Here is a 21,000-nt window from a genome sequence, read left to right on the forward strand (position 1 = left end):
GTCTGACGGCAGCGTCCACCGCCGGTCCACCCAGATAATGGGCGGTGTGTTCTGATGGTGCAGCTGGCACGTGCCTGTAACAGACACAGAGGCGAACCGTCACATTCGGCCCATCGCCACAGAAGCCAACCGTCACATTCGGCCCATCGACACAGAAGCCAACTGTCACATTCGGCCCATCGCCACAGAAGCCAACCGTCACATTCGGCCCATCGCCACAGAAGCCAACCGTCACATTCGGCCCATCGGCACAGAGACGAACCGTCACATTCGGCCCCATCGACAAAGAAGCCAACCGTCACATTCGGCCCATCGACAAAGAAGCCAACCGTCACATTCGGCCCATCGACAAAGAAGCCAACCGCCACATTCGGCCCATCGACAAAGAAGCCAACCGTCACATTCGGCCCATCGGCACAGAGACGAACCGTCACATTCGGCCCATCGACAAAGAAGCCAACCGTCACATTCGGCCCATCGACACAGACGCGGCCGCACGAGGCGTCATCAGTCGTCCCCTTCTCTCACCATGAATCGCCATTGGTCACCGAGGTTGTCCGTGTCTCGCCGCATACAGGGTACGAGCACACAGGGTACGGTGACGAAGTCATTGCGACATTGAGGAATCAAGCACTCGCATTTGCCTCTTTCCCAACGCAGACAAAGGCCGGCTGGTCGATTTTCCTTGACCTGCTGCGAAAACTCCTTTAAAAATCGTCATTTCCACCCTCACCGGATGCGCCGAAGTTCGCGTTCCCAGCTCCAGACCGAGCGTGAAGGCCCAGAAGCTTGGATCGTTGCTCACTAGCCATTATGCACCGGTGGCGAACACGACGGCCCACACGCCGCGGAGGCGTCTGGTGGTGCAATTGAGGTGTGTCTGGCAGTGCATGCAAGTGATGATGATCACCTATTGCATAAGTTATTGATATGGGCTATACATCGGCTATACACGAGCTATTATCATCGCAACAGCTCATACTATTATAGGGACTATGAGCTAAGAGCTATTCTATGAGTGACTATAACGCCACTGGGGCACGAACCAGAGCAACGCGCCGGCAGTGAGATTCGGACCCACGCCTCCATCGGTTCACGTGTCGGGGTGTGTTCTCCATTGGCTAGTCTTTCTCCTACACCGTAGTCTCTAAGAGAAGCACCGCAGCTCGCGGTCCATTCTTCGCATCGGGACAAATGTGCATTCCCGACACTCTCTCCGCTCAGAAAGTCATATATATATATATATATATATATATATATATATATATGGCTGTATCGTTATATATCGTTCATGATAGATCATGAACGCGCCGGCAGTGATAGATCATGAACGATAAACATGAGCGACAGATGAAGGCTTCGCTTAATGCTGGGAGGTCGCAAACATGGCACCCAAAATAATAAACACGAGCATGATAGCTAAACATAAATGAAAGTCATAAACGCGTGATCTCCTGTCCCATCCCGCGCCTCTGAGTAGAGCACGCGCTGAGCCCAGCGAGCTTGCCTTCCCAAAACTCGGCGGTGTCGTCTCAGACGCCGCCGGCGCATGTAACGTTCGCGACGAGCGGTGGCGCGGCGCCGGGCCGCGGCACGAGCAGTGGCGCGTCAGCTGATGACCGGTGGAACGGCAACAACTTGTCACTGTGACCGAGCCCGCCGCCGGACGCAGCGGCGCACTCCGGTGCGGCACCAGAGGGCACGAAACGACCCCGCCTCGCTCGGGTCGAATGTTCCGGCATATTTTCGGTAGTCATGTTAAGTTTTCAATTTGGTTATGGTATTTATGGTTGCCTGTCGACTAGCCCGAAGTTTTTTTAGCCTGCTAACAATCTGGTATCACCCCTGGTCGGGTGACGCACCTGCATTCGTGGAATTGGTGGTCCTTGGTTGACCCCAAGGCGGAGCCCACTCCGTACCGCCGCACTCGATGCACCTGAGTACGCCTCTGCCCGCGTCGCTACCCGCTGGCCAGAACAGCTCGGCTCGCACGGGTCGTCTGCGGTGCGGTCTTTGGGCGCGGTGGCAGGAGCGAGTCCAGCCATTCGACTTACGGGGTGCGGTTAGGTGATGTGGGTCGGGAATGTATGGACGCGGTGTGTGTACAGAAGGCAGCAGAGTCAACTCTCCTTCTTTCTCCCTTCCCCGCTCTCTATCCCTCTTCCTCCTCTCTCCCCTCTCTCTCTCTACTTTTCTCTCCCTCTCTCTCCCTCTTCCTCCTCCCTCTCTCTCCCTCCTCCTCTCTCTCTCCCTCGCTCTCCCTCCCGCGCTCTCTGTCCTTCTTCCTGCTCTCCTCACTCCACTCCTCCTCTCCTCACTCCCACTCTCTCTGCTTTTCTTTCCCTCTCTCTCCCTCTTCCTCCTCCCCTCTCTCTCCTTCCTCCCGCCCTCTCTCTCTCTCCTTCTCTTTCCCTCTTCCCGCGTGACAGCCGGCCATCGGCGGACCCTGTATCGGTGTCGCGTCGCCGGCTGGCCGGGACGGGGCCCAGTTCGCAGCCGCGGTCGCGCGCCACGGCGGTGTTCACACGACTCCCAGTTCGGCGCCAGTCGGCGCGACCGCGTGGCCTGGCTGAGGCTCGCCAGCAGCGCGGCCTTCGCGTCCTTCTTCAGCGGTGTGGCACATGTGGTCGCAACTCTAAGACTTAGGAGCGTTTAGAGGGGCTTAGGAGCGTTAGAGATGTCCTCAAAATTTGGTTCGACGTTTTTGTTAGCCGCGGGCCGCAGCTCAGCCATGTAGCGTGGCGGCAGATTCGGTAAAGAGGGGAAGGAGCAGACGCGGCAGCCACCCCTCCAGCCAACGTCGGACACAAATCATATGCACCTTACCGCGTTGCATGGAAAGAAACGGCTTACAGACCGGTCTCCTTTTAAGCCCGCAGGGACCCCGCCGCTACAGTAAGCAGCAGGGCAAGGTTTGTGGTTTGGACTGGCGCCCTGAAACTGGATGACGCAAATCGAAGCCAGACAATCATCCCGCAGGCTGCGGTGAGCAACCAGGCAACACCGCCCGGTCATCCATATCTGCGCTGTAACGCCTCGTGAAGGGACGGACAACCCCGTCGTCCCAGCTCGTGCACTGTCACGGCACACAAGGGCTTCACCGTCCCCGTGTTTTATATCACCGATCATCGCCCGGCGCTTGTCACCCTCCGCAGCGGAACCGGGAACAATGGGAGCGCGGTGAAAATGATGACGTCATAGCCGCAGCCCGGTCCAGGTTTCCGCGCATTGTCGGCGGGCTCGAGGGCTACGGGTGTGACGCTTAGGGAAGCAACATGTGGCCGACGTCACGTGATCGCACGCCGCCGCCAGCTCCGAGCACCACACCCGGCTTAGAATTACCTCAGCTTAATTATCTTTAATTAATGTTGATTAATCAAATGAGTTAATCAATTTTAGGTCGCAATTCGATCAACAAAATCAGTAATGTTTATACAAATTATGTATATTGACATATATACATATATATATATATATATATATATATATATATTTCACAAAACTAATTGATTCTTATTATTAACTGATTAAAGCTGATTTATCACAATTCATTCAGTTTGATTTGAGGTTCATCTTCTAGTACGCATTAAACATCACGATAGGGATTTCACGTCCATGCTTTCTGGGTCTTTCGTCGATCAGTGTTCTCATCTGCGTCCTTGCTCTTGAATCGAGCCCATCCCGTGGTGAGTCCATGCCCACTGATCCCGTAGTCAAACCATCGTGATCACGTTGACCTCGTTGCTGGCGCCTGAAGCGCATCATACTCGTTCATCACCATTTGACGACAATATCATCAGTTTATTAGTTATACCTTATCGTGAATAAACGTAAGTATGATGTTACCATCGGACTTTACCCGGCCGGAGGTGAGTCCTGGGCTCAAGATCTCCCGAGACCGCGGGAGGAGAGCCTTGCGTTTAATTCAGGATGTTGTTTTTACGGCAACAACGTGATATATCGGGCCGATTCATCTAATCAATCATCAGGAGCTATGGAGGAGCAACCAGGAGCATCAGAAGCTTCACCTAATCAGCTATCAGGAGATATGAGCAAAGATTCATGTCGTGTTTTTCCTGGTGACAGCCTATTCCAGGTGCTGGGACATCCAGCAGCCTAACTGACCTCCAGTGACGGGGTCACCCAGTAGCTTGGCCGGACCACAGTGACGGGTCACATGGGTCATGCGCCAGCTGGGACCAGTATTTACACCGCGGCCCGGTGGCGCCTGGTAAGGTGTCATGCTGTTTATAACCTGCATTGGCAAGCCGTTGACTTTGATTGCCGATGAACACGACGTCTGGGTTAAGTCTGGCATTTCATCGGCGCAGATGCCGCTAAAGGACGTTGCGACATAAACTGTTTTTGCGGTTGAGATAAGTCCCAGATGCCTCCAAATTCCTTGTACGCAGTCTAAAGCTATGAGCCTCAGCGCGTGAGTTAACACATGCGCATGTCTGCTGACGGCTATGAATACCGTCCGCGTCCGCTCCGCCGCAGCCGATCTTCGCCGTGGCTACCCAGGTGGGCCCCGCCTTACCAATCGTCGGCTTTCCGTGCACCGTTGCTGAGGAGTACACAGAGGCGCGCCCAACGGGGAGAGGTACGGGGGAGAGAGAAGGGCCGTGGAGCAGGCAGGTACCTCACAAAACCACGGTTAAAACGTTACATAGGTCAGTGTTCGTAAAGCATCTCGCTGTCGAGCCTTCCTTTTACAGCAGCGCCATGTTTGACGGGGATTAGTTAGTAAAGCAACACTAAATTCACCGCGCAAGCTCACCAAGTCGTGGAAGAGCTGTTTCTCCCTGAGCTTCATGTCGCTGGTAGGCCTTTGCGATATGAACGAGGCTACAAACTGATGTTCTCCATGCCGATATGGGGCCGATGACACGAGCGAAAATTCCACGGGGTATCCTGTCATCTCCCTTTTTTAGATACGTCTAAACAACCAAAACTGCATGAGCTTTGCGTTCCGTTTGAGTCAATAAGAGTCCCGGTATCGGCAATGCATGAGAGTTCCATAACAACACACATGAAAGTTCTTCATGGGAACAAACAACTACACACACAAACTAACTACATGTAAACGAGTCGCAACAATCGCTGACCCCAAATGTATGCATATGCTGTGAACTCCGTGGACAGCTCCCGTTATCAGTCGGTCTCGGCACCCAGACAGAGATGAACTCGTCAGTTGATTTATCAGAGCCGACATCATGCCAGAAACTGAAGTAGCGCTTTCGACCAAGATTGTGTCATCATTCATTCATCAGAACCTTTACTCCGATAATTTTCTCTGGGTGTGCCCCGTGGAGAACCCACGCTATTTCTCGAAGTTATTTTTGGTACGTCCTGTGCTTGGGTCCTGTTCCGATTGTCTGTCGTCTGTGGGCCCTGTCTTCTTTAAAAATGACTCGACTGAGAGTCTCCCTGCGTCTCAGGACGCCCTTCAGCTAGTCTTGCCTCGTCTGGGATCTTTCTCGATTCATATGCCTCCTCCACCTTCCTGCTCCCTTCTCACTTTTTCTCCTTGGCACGACCTAACGCCTCGCGGCACCTTCCCAGTGGCGACAGGGCGGCGGCAATGGAGCCGCACCTCCGCCACGGTCGTCGGCAGCGGCTGCCCCGCTGTCTCTGGCATCACGAGCAGCACCAGCACACCGGCCGACACGGCCAGCACTCCGAACGTGACGCTGGGCACCAGCCAGTGCAGCGCGCCCAGGCCGTACGCCACGTGCGGACTCAGCGCGCCGCCCAACGCCTCGGCCATCGTCGACATGCCGAGTGCCGCCGAGCGCACCTCGGTTGGCATTGTCTCCTCGATGTAGATGTAGATGACGCCGAAGCCGGCGCCTATGGTGCACTTGCTGAGCAGACCAAGCAGCAGGACGGCCCAGCCAGCCGAGACGGCCGGCACCAGGAGCATGGCGGCCGCTGTCAGCAAGTAGCAGGCGGCCATGATGCGGCGCCGGCCGAAGCGGTCGATGAGCGGCGCGGCGAATACAGACGGTAACTCCACCAGCCCGGCCAGGCACATGGCCAGGTAGGCGTCAGCCGCCAGTTGCGCCGAGTCGAACGAGATGCCGTAGTACACGACGGCCATGGCGAGCCACAGCCACGCGGTGGTCAGCGACAGGGTGGCCATGCGCGACGAGCCGAGCAGGAGGCGCACCTCACGGCAGCAGGCGGCGGCGCCGGGCGGCGGCGGCGGCGGCGCCAGCCGCGCCAGTCGCGCCGGCGCGTCCGCCGGCAGCCGACGCCCGTTGAGACGCGCCACCCGCTGCAGCACGCGCAGCGCCTCGTCGCCGCGGCCCTGTGCCGCCAGCCAGCGCGGCGACTCGGGCAACAGCCAGATGGCCGGAAGCATCGGCAGCGCCGCCGCCGCCATCAGCAGCTGCAACTGCCACCAGCGGCGCAGCAGCCAGCCGGCCAGCGCCGTGGCCATGATGCCCAGCGCCCAGGGGAGCACCCAGAAGATCCCGGCCATCGCACGGCGCCGCTCAGCGATCGACTCCATGCAGAGTGTGAAGAAGCAGATGTACATGCCGACGTGCGCGAAACCCGAGACACTGGTGGCGACCAGGAAGGTGGCCAGGTCGGTCGCGGCGGCCACCAGCGGCGCCACCAGCGCGAACAGCAGCGTGGAGACGGCGCAGGCGCGCGCGCGTCCGTACCGGTCACCCATCAGACCAAAGACGAAGGCTCCGGCCAGCCCGGACAGCATGGCCAAGCTGACAGTGAACGAGCGCAGCGCCGTGCGGCCGCACACCAAATCGAAGTCGGTCACCACCGTCGACGCGTACACGCTGCGGTCGTACGTCCACTCGACGCACGTGCCGTGCGTGCCGTTGGCAACGGGTACGTGGCAGCGGTGGGCAGCGCAGTCCGGCGCGCCCGGCCGGCACAAGAGTGTGCGGTTGGTGTCGTCGCGCACGCACCAGTACGCAGGCTCGTCCATCTTGAACACCAGCGAGAAGGTGTTGATGGCCGCGCTGAACGCCGCGAAAGAGGTGGCAAGCACCAGCAGCACCTGGAACAGGCCGTCGCCGCCGGCCAGCTCCAGCAGGTCGTCGAACGTCTCCGGCGCCGCCTGCTTCACGGCGTCGGGTTTGTCGTGCGGATCTGTGGCTGCGTGTTCCGCCGGGCCGTCGAGCAGTGTCGGGGGCGACGCCGCTGCCGCCGAGCCGCCGCTGCTGCCGAGGCCGTTCTGCCCCATCTCCGGCCCGAGCGGGGTGTCTTGCGGGCCGGCAGCCTGCTGGGCCCGCTCACCTTCCATGTCAGAACAGGACGGAACGGAGCAGTCGCCAGACCGAACAAGTCAGGACCGTTAGGGTCAGTCAGGACCAGTCAGGACCAGTCAGGACCAGTCAGGACTAGTCAGAACCAGTCAGGACCAGTCAGGACTAGTCAGAACCAGTCAGGACCAGTCAGCACCAATCAGCACCAGCCAGCACCAGTCAGGACCGATCAGGACCAGTCAGGACGGACCTACGCGGCAGGAACTGCCGGACCGCACGAGCGACCGCCACACTTTTCAGCCACACGCTGACCCAACGTCGTTATACGATGAGCTTTTCTGCACAGTTAGCTTTGCTTGCTTACTTGCTCGTCCACTTTAGCAATGGTCCCCTCCTTGCAGGCTTCCGTACAGACCATGTTTCATCTAAGTATTCACTAGAGACCAGCTGAAAGCAGTAAACCGCGACTCAGACCTCCTTCCACGCCGTCAGCAGCGGCGACTGAAACGTCTTTCCACGCCGTGAGCAGCGACGACAGAGACAACTCATCAGACTTTGAGCGGCGCCTTCAGACCGGTAGCAGCAGCGCAGACGACCAAGCGAGGTGGCACACAGATGGCGTCCGAGAGCGAGAACCGCGACGCTTCTCCGCCGCCAGCGCTGTTGCTCACAAGTCAGCAGAACCCGCTCGTCCTCCAGTGAGCATTCCACGGCGTGGACAGGGAGGAGAGGGTGCTTCTGCTGGTGGATCATGCGGTGGACTGCTGCCGATGCCGGATCGCGCGGTGGACTGCATCTGGTGCCCGACAACGCGGTGGACTGCCCCCTATGCAGGATCACGCGGTGAACTGCACCCGATGCAGGATCACGCAGAGGATTGCATCTGATGCCAGACCACGCAGTGGAATGCGCCTGATGCCAGATCACGTGGTGGACTGTGTCCGATGCCAGATGGCACAGTGTAGTGCTCACGCCCTAGCCCTCGCACGTTAGCCACCAGCCCCGGACTGGGCCTGTGGGTCGCGCGCGGCCTAGCACCCCCACATCCTGCAAATATCTGACACGTGTGTCTTGATGTCCATTGGCTGTTGCTAATCCCCTCACTTGGGATCGACCAATCAGCGCTGGGCCGGATACCAGCCAGCTGATCATCTCTACGCTTCAGGTCGTCGGCGAATCGGGCTTGCAAGGTCACGGATGTGGGGGTGTCGGGCCGGGGTTAAAGGGCAAGGCATTAACAGCAAAAAAGCATTCCGCAGACCGAGACGGCGGAGTCAGAGGTACGATAACATGAGTTCGTATTAGCCCCTCCGGCACCCAACTAGAGGCATTTTGCCACGATGCTCCAGCACGTTCTTAATTTCGAGATGCCATTGGAGGCAGGCTTTATTCAAAAGCCGTGGGCTCCTTGTTTTTGAATCCGGCTGATGCCAGAGACCCCTAGGCGATACATCATGTGGCGTCGCAGTTTACGAAAGATAACAGACCAGCTTCGCTTGACAATTGCCAGGCAATGGCTGAAAAAGCAAGAGGAGGTTTACAAAGACCCCTCCACAAACCGCTTCGCAAGGCCAGCAAATCCCGACAGGCGCTAACGCGCTAGCACGTAAACATCATTCGGCGTGGGCGTGGGCGTGGTGACGTCATCACACACGTGGAATGCACTGGAGTAGTCCTGCACGTGCATCAGGACCACGCCCACGAAAGATTTTAGGGCGTGCCGCAGGCGGAGGTTGTTTCGCTCCCATATCAGGACAACACCATTGTTTGCCCTGCTTAAAGCCTTCCGGGTCGTAACTTGGCTTTCGTGCCCCCCCCCCCCCCGCGATCTGGGTGGGGGAAGGAGCATGTAAGGCATCTTCTCTGCCCCCCCCCCCCTCCCGACTCCTCCCAGCTTCAGACGCCTCGCCACGCCTCTGATTAGCGTGTGGCGTTACTCAGACTGACGCACGCTCTGAGCTCAGATCAGGCGGGTGCGGCCCCGTGATCAGGGAGCGTCGAGAGTGCACTGGACTCAGGCTGAAGTTTGGGTGAGTTACAATGGCTCAAATGGTGGACCCCACGCAGGGGCGTACCTAGGATTTTCTTAAGGGAGGGGGGAGGGCGGAGCTCGGTAAGTAAACATTACGTCGATTTTTACCTTGCTGTTGAGAGCCTTCTATACCAAAATACGAAAAATCCTGGGCTAAGGAGGCCCGAGCCATCCCACCTGGGGCACTCTCCTGGCTGCGCCCCTGCCGCCATGGCGTAACTAAACGCCACACGGTACAGTGGCGGCAGTGGCCATGAAGGGAGCCCAGTGCTGATCTGACATTATCTGAAGTAGAGACTGATAAAGTTGAGCCATGCGGCGTAAAACACGCGCAGGTCCCTGCAACATGACTCTTGCGAGATTATCTGAGAAGGGAAGTGATCAGCGTGATCTGCATGACCTTGAACCAGTGCAGGGAGTCGTCTGCAAGATGGCAGGCAGTGGCCAGACGCAAGCTGGCAAAGCTGATATTTGGCATGGGTGCGCACTAAGATGCATCAGTTAGAGCATAGTTCGTTTATCTCCTGTGATGTTGGTGCGCTGGTTACCGTCGATGAAAGTCTGACTGTGTCTATTTAGAAGTTTGCGGAATTTTTCAGGGGTTGTTTTGAAAGCAGGTATTGTGTTGCGAACGCCCGAATAAGGGCAATAGCGACAACGCGTTAGCGTGCATGTCAAGATACTACTCTGCATATGGGGTATTGTTCTATTGCTGTCATTTTCTTCCCTATGTCTGTTAAATCATTTCTGGCTGGCATGCCATGATGAGCATTCAATTCAAGAATGAAGACAACTAAATAATGCTAAAACTCCGGGCGCGTGGGGCAGTATCGGGAGCTGCAGTGAAGCACGAAGAAGTGTACGCGCCATCTGAAGGTTTGTCGTGCACGTGAGAGTTACAGTGGCCTCCAAACACTCTTTCATGCAGGCCACCAGTTATCAGCTTGATCTCAGCTCCTCGTAAAAGAGCATGTACCTCCTTGATAGCATCGTTGGCCGATTTGCAGCCGGGATAATGCTGCCGCGATAGCACAAGGGAGGAAGGTGAGTGGGAGTGTAGCGACGGGTGTAAACCACAAATATGGGTATGAGTCACATCCCCCTAGATTACCGCCTGTTGTGACCGCGCGACCGTAACAGCCCCAGATACCCGGCAACACATGATGTGTCGGTGGTGCAGCTGCCCAGTCGACTACGGTTGTGCCTGCAGATGACCATGGAACGGTCTCGCGCCATCAGCTGTCATGATGACGTCATCAGCAGGCCATCAGCTGTCATGATGATGTCATAAGCATGCCATCAACTGTCGTGACGATGCCATCAGCATGTTGTTAGCTGTCATAATGGCGTAATCAGCATGTTATCAACTGTCATGATGGCATTATCAGCAAATCATTAGCTGCCATGATGACGTCATCAGCACGTCATCAGCTCAGGCAAGCGACGTATGAGTAGCCGACGCGCTTCATCATACCAATCATCATCGTCAAGCCGGTGACCGACGTCTGCCTGCGGGGACCGGCGTATCTGTATCTACTCATATCTGTATCTACTCATATCTGTATCTACTCTGATCTGCATCTGCTTATCGAGATCTGATACGGCACGCCGGCGGCATCAGATCTCTCCATGCACCGTGTAGATACCGCAGTACAACACCGCACTGACACCACACGATCTCCGCAGACACCACACTGTAACGACGCTCGCAGGAAAGTCTCACGGTCGCGGCTGGCAGCCGGCCGCAGCACCAGAAACAAACAGGTCTTTCGAGCAAGGACGAATGGTGCCAGTTGGATCGTGCTATAAGGGGCTCCGTGCGGGTCAAAAATTAACATTTGCGAGACGATGATATCAGGAACAACATTTTCTAGTACTCCGTGGGAGACTGCCTCGACGCAAGCGTTAAGTTTCATATGGTACAATACAAGGAGGAGCATTGAAGACCACACAGAAGGCGACAGACGAAGGTGACATACGACATACGACATGCGGCGCTAACATAGCCAGCAACAGGTAAATTTTTCACGGCATTTGAATGCTGCTGATAAACGCAGAAAATCGGTGGTGTGCGGTCCCCGAGTCATTTTTGGCTAAAATAAAACGACAAGACGCTGCATGATTCTATTTCAGAAACTGGCCACGCGGCTCAGTCCCCCGAAAAAATCCCGCAAACTTCTAAACAGAGACAACCAGACTTTCATCGAAGGTAACTGACCCGACTCACTTTCACAGTAACCTCTTGCACCTTCGCACATCACTGCTTTTGATAACGTCATGCGCCACTGACGGGTCGCGCACCTCGAGCCTGTCACGTGACCGCAGATCTAAGATGGCTGCTGATGTGTCACGGTCATGTGACTGCGGCGAGTTTGTCGCGCGCGTGCGAGCGCAGGTCTCGTCCTTCATTTTCCGTGACGAAAGAAAAACTCTCCACTTTTAAACCATGCCGCTTAGGCAGACCGGCTGATGGGCCAATGCACTTAATATTTGTATTCTTAAGTTGCGCATGACTGCCACTGGATATGGTGCTTGTATGGTGCTTATATGGTTTATATGATCCCGGAGCGCGATAACAAATTTCATACAGATTCGGGGTTACGTTTCATGGGACCGAGCTACGGTCAGGCTTGAGTTTCAGCGAGCTACGAGCCAGGAACAACTTGCCGACAGCTGTCTGGCTGACATCGCGTTGCTCTTGACTGTCAAAGATGGCGACGTCCGAAACACCACCGCCAACCTCAGCCGCTGACTTACACGCTAGTTTTTTGTTTTTGTTTTTGCATTTCCACGTAGTGTTAGTTCCGTCGCCGGTCTTGCTGGCCATTATTGCCGCCATCGAACGGCACGCGCGACATAGGATCTGGACCTGAACTGTAAACTCTGTAAACAGTGGCGACCGGCATGACCACGGCCATGTACCTCGCCGGCGCCACGCAAGGGCGTTCCCAGGAAAAAGACATCTTAGTATACCTCCCCTTTGCATGGGGAAACATTTTCCGGACCGCTTCGCAAGTGCCATCTGAGAACAGTAACAACCAGATGCATGGCTTCAGTCTGTTTCTACATTTCTCGGTGTTCTGCCCCGACCTAGCCAAGTAGGTCCGCTGGATCCGCCCATGCCTAATGCCAGCCGTGTCTGGTGTCTGACGGCTCTGGCAGGACGTTAACCTTGCCGTGACGTCACTGAGGCAACAAACCCGAACATCTCCGACGCGTAGTTGCCCCGGGCGCATAGCTCGCGTGCTGTTGAAGACCGAAATGACAGCGCTCATGTGCCGCTTGGCAGCAGAGTGATAGATTGCTGGAGCGACTTCGAAGCGATGTCTTCAGCCTGGGAGCATGCGGTTTAAACAGCTGTGTTGATGCATAAATGCATGGTAAGGCAGGCTGCCTGTTGAGGACGCTGGGAAAACCAATGTTGTTCAAAGCATCCCTGAACGCTGCTGACGCTGAATATATGTATATATATATATATATATATATATATATATATATATATATATATAGCCAGCGGCGCAGAAACCTGCAGAGAAAACAGGAGCTGAGTCCAGAACGTTCTAAAAATTTAACGTTGACCCCATAGTAGGAGTTGACCGCAAAAAATAACAAAAAGCATAGCGGCCCCCATTTGAGAAAACTTTCAGTATCCCGGTCCATAACATGGCCTGAATCAAAGAATGGTTCCAATCTCTTGCCGCCTCAGCGGCAAACACCAATGTCGTCACCATCAGCTCGTGGGTGTGAACGTGACAATCCCTTGTATCTCCCTGGAAAGGTCTCTCCCTGAAAAGGCTCTCTCCCTGGAAAGGCCTTTTTCCTTCCAATGACTGTCATAACCTCGTAAAATGTGGTCAACGTGGTCCAAATTTTTTTAAAAAAGAGAGCACTATGAATCACCGCACACTGTAATCTGAGAAGCCATCTGGACTTCGGTCTTCACCAATGTTTGGAGAAAAATATGAACTTTGACCAACAACAGTGTTTTGGGGTAAAGTCTGGACTTCCAACATGGGTCTCTGCTTATGAGCGCGGGCCAAACACTGGAAGAAAATAGCCCAGTCTGCTGCGAACTCGTTGGGCCAATACTCCACCTCTGTTCCCCTTCGCCAGTTCACCAGTTCAGTTCAGTTCAAATCCTCTCCTTCCCCTCACCACTTCCTCCATCACCAGTTTCATCTCATCATCAGCCTCCCACCTCTGAAGTCTTATCCGCCGCACGGCACGTAGGACCGATATCGGTGGCAGCACCAGCGCACGCGGCGGCACCGGTGGCAGCACCGGTGGCAGCACCGGTGGCAGCTGCGTTTAGCCAATCAGGGGACTCGTGCGTGAATCTACCGATTCACGAAACACAGCTGCTACCGCAACTGTCCCCCGGCAACATGTTTCAAGTGGCAGCTTATCACATTGTGTTTGCAGGAGTTCTTTGTTTAAGCCCCGTAAGCGCTGCAGGTGTTTGTGAGTGTGACAGAAAAAGAACAGCATGAGGCCGCATGCGCTGTTTGGGCAAACCTGACCTTCGCGATGGCTATCGTTTCGCAAGGCCGAACTAGACATTTTGATAATTCAGACCAGTGTTCCCTGCTAAGAAGGGGCTGGGCAAAAACAGGTATTGGCGGCCTGTAAACGTACCATGACACGAACGGAGGCATCTTGTTCAGCACGACACAGGCCAAGGCAGAGATGGCAAGTTCCGCAAACTGCGGCCAGCTCCCCAGGCTATGGACCAACTTTTCCCATACCAGCATACATATATATATATATATATATATATATATATATATATATATATATATATATATATGGTCGCATCACGTCATTAGGCCCATGCTACGGCTCAGGAATTAAAGGGAGGGAGGGAGGGGGCGAGGGAAACTATTCACACGAGGTGCCGAAAGTGTCGTTCATGCCATGAGCGAATCCAAACATCCGCCTTCAACGAACTCAGGGCGGGTGAAGGCGCTGGTAGTGGTGGTGGTAAAGCCAAACCGCAGGGACATTTTAAGCCCCTCCTCCGCAGTTACAAGGGGTAAAGCTGGCGGGCCGTCGCACCAGACGCCCGCGACACCAGTCCAATTTTTCAACCTGTCCAAACAGGTTCCCGGTAAAACATGGCGTCGCAGCCCTCCCGATCCCCAACCGCGGGCAGCCGCCAGTGCGGAGTCCATCCGCCGGCGCTTCCCACTCCTGCCGCCCGCGGCGCCACCGTCGTCCAAACAACCCGCGCCGACCCTCACTTTCTCCCGGCGACGCGTCGCGCGCGAAGGGTCAGAGTCGCATGACGCACCACACGTTTTCACCCCTCCGGCTGCCGGATCCGCTGCTCTGCCGGCGCCACGAGACCCGGCCACCGGAGAAAAACGTTACGTGCTGTAACCACCCCCTCCCCCTCCCCGGTCACCCGGCTTGGCGGCAGACCCAGTAAAAGTGATGGTGTGATCGGGGACGCCCGGACCCGGAACTGGTGCTTTCCAGCGGCCCGGGTCCGCTCCGGACACACGCAATGATCGTGCTTGGTCGCAGGGACATCGGGGAAAGTGGGGGGGGGGGGGAGCAATGTCCGCGAGTCGATATCCTCCACCGACCCGGAGCCGGTCAATACGGGCACGTCGCCTCGGAGCATTGCGCCGCGCGCGAGCGCACGTGACCGCGCCTTGTGTCTAGACCCACGCATCTGTCCCTCTCATCCTCTATCTTGCTTCATCCTGCATCCTCGCGACACCCCGCTTGTCCGGGGCAGGCTGCATGCGTCAGCCACGAGTGGGCCGAGAGCCCCGGAGGAAGGGGGACCCCGACCGGGTGCCTAGCGCACATGCGCGGGTTAGAGCCCGGCGGTTGGCCCCCCCCCCCCCCCCCCCCCCCAGGCGCATACGAGTCTGCCCCACCGTTAACCACTTTCTTTCATCCCTTAGCCCTGAAATGATCATTGCTGGTCGAAAGGGCTCTTATCCAAAAAAAACAACAACAAACAAAACTTTGACTCACGCGACACACTCACGCGACACTCCACGCGAAAACAAAAAACAAAAAAAAAACAACAAAACCTTGACTCACGCGGCACTGACTTGACAAGCCTTGCGTATGATAATGAACGCTGCCATGAAGCTCACCGTGACGGGGCGCGAGCGGAGTCGCGAAGAAGAACTCTGGAAAAGCTACGCTGCACGAGGTAAGTCATGTCATCAGTCAACAGGTTGCCGCCCCAAAAATCCTCTGGCGCAAGGGCCTTCGACGTCCCGAGAGCCGCTGACGTCATCACGTGATGGCGCCAGCTGATAAGCCCATGAGTGGGATCAGAGGTTCTCACTGCACCAGCTCCCGCAGCGAGGTCGGCGTAGCGTGATTCCTCGACTTCCATGATCAAGCGTGTGGTATCTCCGTTCGTCCCCTTGCTATTCATGAAAAGTAACGGACCCGCTGTCCTTAGGCACGACTTCAGCGTTACTCGCGTATTTCTACATTACCTGCAGGTGTGTAACACCAAATCATGCAGTTATATCAGAGGTGCAGTCAAAGGGAAGGGAGGAGGGCAGCGTCCCCCTCCCTTCAGATACTTTTTTGCGTTTTTCGCCATAGATGGTTTCCGAGAGCAAGATGAAAACCGGTACGCTATGTATTCAAGTTCCCCCGTCCCCCACCCCCTTAAAAATATTGCCTGCGCCCTTGATTATTTATGGTTTAATACACCAGCCACGTTATAAACAGCTCATAAAGCATCAGTCGACGGATCCACCGTGTTTTCGCATGCTGCAGTCAGCTACCTGGTCACAACCGGCACATCAACCATGAGTAAGCACCCATAAAGGCTTTGAATTCACCGATTTCGTCATGACAATACGCGCTAGCGTGACCCCAAAGGAGGTCAGGGAGCTTGCGCCAGCTTAACACCGTCGTTCCTGCTGGGGCCTCCGCATGATGCCGCGGCCCTCCATTGTTTTGTCCAGCGTGGACTGCACGTGTTCCGAATCCCAGCCGCCTGCTTCAGGCAGGACCGGGCTCGATCAGCTCAGGCGGGGATGGGGTGGGTGGGGGCGGGGGGGGGGGGCGGTTCAGCCGGAAGTACCCCCGCCGGACGTGCACGGACAGGTGTGTGGAGCAGCCTCGTAAGTTTGCAACAGTTATGCCCATCTATGCCGGAATGGGGCTGGACCTGCCGTCGTGGCCGGGGCACAGCAGGTGTTGGGGTGCCCACGCATGCTCACGGCTATGAGGGCGCAGAGAAAGAACGTGAGACCAGATGGTCCACAAACTCTGACAACGTCCAAACACTGCACAGGTCCATCGTGATCCTTCAAGGCGAGCATCAAAGACGCATCGAAGCTCGTGGCTGCCACATCGCCGCCAAGCCTGTCGTGGATTTTGCGTCGGGTAGAATCCGAGTAAAAAAGACGCCGAGTAAATTTTAATCCCCAGCGCGGACAACGTCCCGGGTATGGCCGCGTTGGATTCCACGCTGGGACAGCCCTGATCTCTGCCCAAGATCATCTCAATCGGCCAGCCCGCGGATTGGCGGCCACGCGAGTGCCCCCGCCAGCGCTCCTCTGATTGGCCGCCCTCCCGTGACGTCAGCACGAGCCGGATCTCCGTAATTAATCGCATCCTTGAGCGGGCCCCGCCGACTCCGGGACGGCAGGCCTCGCTCTCCGCGAGATGCGCGCGGGCCAACCGTGCGGAGTTTGGAGTTTGGAGTCTGGAACCTGGAGTCTGAAGTCTGGAGTCTGGCATCTGGAATCTGGAGTTTTAAGTCTGAAGTTTGAAGTCTCGAGTCTCGGGTCCAGAGTCTGGAGTCTGCAGTCTGTAGTCTGCAATCTATAGTCTGCAGTCCGGGATTTGGAGTCTGGAGTCTGGTCGTGCTCCGGCGTCTGACCTGACCTGACAATCTGACCTGACGTCTGATCTGATCTGACCTATCGCACCGGTGGCAGGAGCGGCTTCGACCAGACGGTGCCTGCCAGACTGCGCCTGGCTCCCCCCGCGGCTTTCAGTTCGATTCCGATCCTGACCGGAGTTCACGGCTCGTGGGACCGATTCCGACCCTAACTCAAAGTAGCACAGCGATATGTTCAACAGACTCCGATTCCGGCGTGTGCGCAAGTCGCCTTTTCCGGAACACATCCCGATGGAATCGATCTCCGTGGGGATAGTCCAGGCTGCGACACATCCCTTGGAGGAACCTACACCCATGCGTTCTACATATTTGTTTGACAAGACACAACATTCATTTTTAATCTTGCAGCAGTTTTTAATGGGCTGCCAGAATAACAAAACCTTGTGACGTTCACATCTGCATTTGTGCCGACTCATCCACGACGTCCGGCAATAGAACTGACGTAACCAAGACTCCGCCCAGCTTAAATTTATCTGCAGAGGCGATCCTATTTAGACTCACCATAACCAGTGGGTTGATTCGGAACGTCAGCTCCTACCGCTCCCTGAGGGCCGGACGTCTGGTTTGCATCAGAACCCGTAGTTTAGCGGGGCGTTGCTTTGGGGAGGCCTGGGACGAGAGGGGCGGGGGAAGGGGCGTTGCGGAATGTCACACCTGACGTAGCTCGGGGGCAGCGACAGCAGTCTGTTACATGTGACGGGGAGGGTGCCGCAAAGCGCGGCTGAGTTGCAACCGTTCGCTGAGTTACACCCATTCGCTGGGTGCAAGGTGTGTCTTGAAGACCGGACGCAAGCGGCAAATAAGTGAGGACGGAGAACGAGCAGTACAGCGATGTGTTGTGTATTGATAGGATTTTTGTATTGTCTAGGTATTGATATTTTTATTCATTCCTTAAAGTATTCTCAATTAATTTTGTTAGGTATTGATAGGAATATTCGGAATGCAGGTATTGAAAGGCACCGCAGCTGCTTATCAATGGCAATCTGCTGCATGATGTCACTGGAAAATCCAACGAGGACAGCGATCCATATCCCCCAGACGACGAAGAAAATAACAATAAAATAACGAGATTTTTCCCGTTTCGCCATAGCTGGTTAGACAAATTCATGTCTGGCTCCAAGACCTGTTTCCGGACCTGCTCTTCATGATAAGAGCCGAGCCTCCCCCCCCCCCCCATTAGCTTTTTCGGAGTAGTACCTGTATGCTGAATATTGAACTTGGGCACATCATTCTAAGCAGAACTGTGGCAGCAGTTATACTAAGCAGAGCTGTCGCGTTTTCCACATCACATTCACGAGAGGGGACTAACAGACTCACGGGGACTTAGCGCAGATGGCGCGTTTCCGAAAAAAAAGCATACGCTACCTCCATGCGCGCGTACACATACTCTCGCAATTTTCAGTGCTATGGAAGCGTTTGGGGTGGTTCAAGTGTAACAGGGGGGGGGGGGGAGGGGACAAGCATTAAGGGAGGAGCAGGGCCTTCCTAAACGGATACAGAAAGCTTTATCCGCGTCACCACTGTTTGTGATTCCAACGTAACCGACAGCGTCTCGCCCCTCATTTACCTAAACACAAATCCGGAGGTCTTTTTGTTTGCCGCTCGCCGGCTGCGGAATGCTGGCACTCAACCCCGACATCTCTGGAGACGACTGGGTACATTAAGCTGACAACATAAATAGCAGTGACATAAAAGGACACCCAAGGTCAGACAACTGTCTTGTGTGACTGAGGCGGGGATTTGTACCACCCATGTGGACCACGGCGTGGATTTGTACTACCCATGCGGACCACGGCGGGGATTCGTACTACCCATCCGGACCACGGTGGGGATTTGTGCCACCCACGCGGACCACGTTCAGCGCCGCAGTTTTTTTTTACAACCGACGCTTTAGGCCAAAAGAATGCAGCAGGAGCAAAACGCATGCAAACATTTTGTGTGAGCTTTGTCATCCACATCAAAACTGATCTAGCGCAGAAAGTTTTCTGTATGTGCGCCGGTACAAAAAAGTGAGCTTCATTATTTAGCTGATCCTCTATTCTGTGGCGACAATGCGCTGGGCCCTCAGTGAACAGATCACGTCACCCGAGAAGCAAGACCACGTCGCCATATTTACCACGCCTTAACTCACCTATAAAGCGGAGTATGGGGCGCGTTCCATTTATGAGCCCCGTAGCTCAGCCTCATAACCACGCCAGCGCCTGCGACACCCGCGTAAGCAGTATGCTGCCATGAATACCCGATGCCCGCAACGCTATCGATTGTAAGCAACCACTCCCGTTGAAAAGAAATGGAGCAATACACTCTAATGATGAACATTCACACTGATCTCACCTTGAGTGATATCACACATCAAATGGTTATTCACATAGTGCGTGGGCACCCGTCTGGGCCAGGGCCGTCGGGGCCGTCGGGGCCAGGGCCGTCGGAGCCGTCGGGGCCGTCGGGGTTGATTCCTGTGTATTGATACCACCCCAGATGCGTCCACATATTCCGACAACGTAAAGGGCTCAAGATACACAAAAACTGAACTATAACTGCGCGCAAACACTTGTCCCTTTGGATGGCCCCAGGCTACATTTCATCCCATTGTGGCACCTTATGGCAGGGCACGGTGGCATAATCAACCTACGGAATTCTTATAAACGGTCCCTCACACATGTAAATGAGGCGAGGTTTGGTACCCTTTACCCACTAAACAATTCGTATTAAATTAAGGGAGTGGTCCTTTGTCTCCCAAAACGCGAGGTAGAGACCCTTTACGAATCTAGTCTCTTCGAGGGCAGCTTGGGTGCCCTACCTACTTGGTCCCTCAAGGGAACACCTTACCTGACCGGCCACTCTGGGTTGGGGGTGGGATGCTTTTCCTTCTGGTTTCTCTGAGGGTCGCCTTACATACATGGCCCTTCCAGGAGGGTGTGGGGGGATAGTAGAGGGTGCCTCATCCATCTGGTCTCTTCGAGAGACGTCTTACTCATTTGGATCATCCCGGGGGGTGCTTCATCCGTTAGGCCGCCCTGTGGGTGAGCAAATCGCCGTTTGCCTTTCCGGCCGCCGCTGGTAACTCCCCGTCAGACCTCCGCCGTGAAATTCCTCCGCCGTGAAAGCCCCGCTCGTCCCCCCCCCCCCCCCCACCCCGCTCACCCCGCCTCCTCGCGTCGGCGTCCGCCGCCACCGCCGGCGCCACGCTCGGTAGGCCCCCTTCGGCCTCTCCGGCGGCGACCTTTCGCCTGGCACGACGCGGCCAGCCGGCCCACAGCCGGAGAATGGTGACGTCACACCTACGTCACGGCGGCTTTGCCCAGACGGCGGCAGGCCGAGCCAGCGTGCGGAGATTCAACAGTTTAGGCGCAAAATTACGTCACTTACGGACGATTTTAGGCTCTCAGTTAAGTTTTCAGCGTAGTTTTAGCGTCCCTTTCGTGGCAGGAATATTTGTTTCGCTGCCTTTGCTCTTCTTCGGGGATTTGACAGAGACAATGCGGTCTCTGTGGCACCTTTTGCTGCGATGGTTTATACACGGTATGCATGCCGGGCGGGGCAGCCACTGCGCTGCGGCGAAGCCCCGCATCCAGAGGTAAGCGAAAGCGGCCCAAGCGGGAGGGGAAAGGGGTGATCTTCGGACGTGACAAGAGGGGAGGACGCGGAGGCAGGATCGGAAGTATGACGCGGAAGAGCGCCAAAACCCAAAGAACTTGACTAGCTCCACTCTCGCGGAAAACGAAATGAGTCAAGAGAAGAAATCTAGACATGTAAAAATCACAAGCTGCATAACTTTTGTCAAGGTGCACCGACTAATTCAGGTCCTGAGCGGAGCGGGTATCAGCAGCACTGCCCGC

The 21,000-nt window shown here is 55.7% G+C and overlaps 1 protein-coding gene across 1 annotated transcript in view; it reads right to left on the reverse strand.

Moving 5' to 3' along the window:
- Cad96Ca (tyrosine kinase receptor Cad96Ca) overlaps nucleotides 1-21,000 on the reverse strand; it is a 51,370-nt gene that overhangs the window by 18,133 nt on the left and 12,237 nt on the right. Inside the window, exon 2 of the mRNA XM_037222394.1 lies at nucleotides 1-74. This exon is cut by the window's left edge and continues 6 nt beyond it. Coding sequence (XP_037078289.1) covers nucleotides 1-74 — 74 coding nt within the window. The remainder of the gene's footprint in view (nucleotides 75-21,000) is intronic.

Source organism: Pollicipes pollicipes, unplaced genomic scaffold, assembly GCF_011947565.3.
Source record: "Pollicipes pollicipes isolate AB1234 unplaced genomic scaffold, Ppol_2.1 Scaffold_1600;HRSCAF=1878_pilon_pilon_pilon, whole genome shotgun sequence".
In the NCBI taxonomy this organism is placed as follows: Eukaryota; Metazoa; Arthropoda; class Thecostraca; order Pollicipedomorpha; family Pollicipedidae; genus Pollicipes; species Pollicipes pollicipes.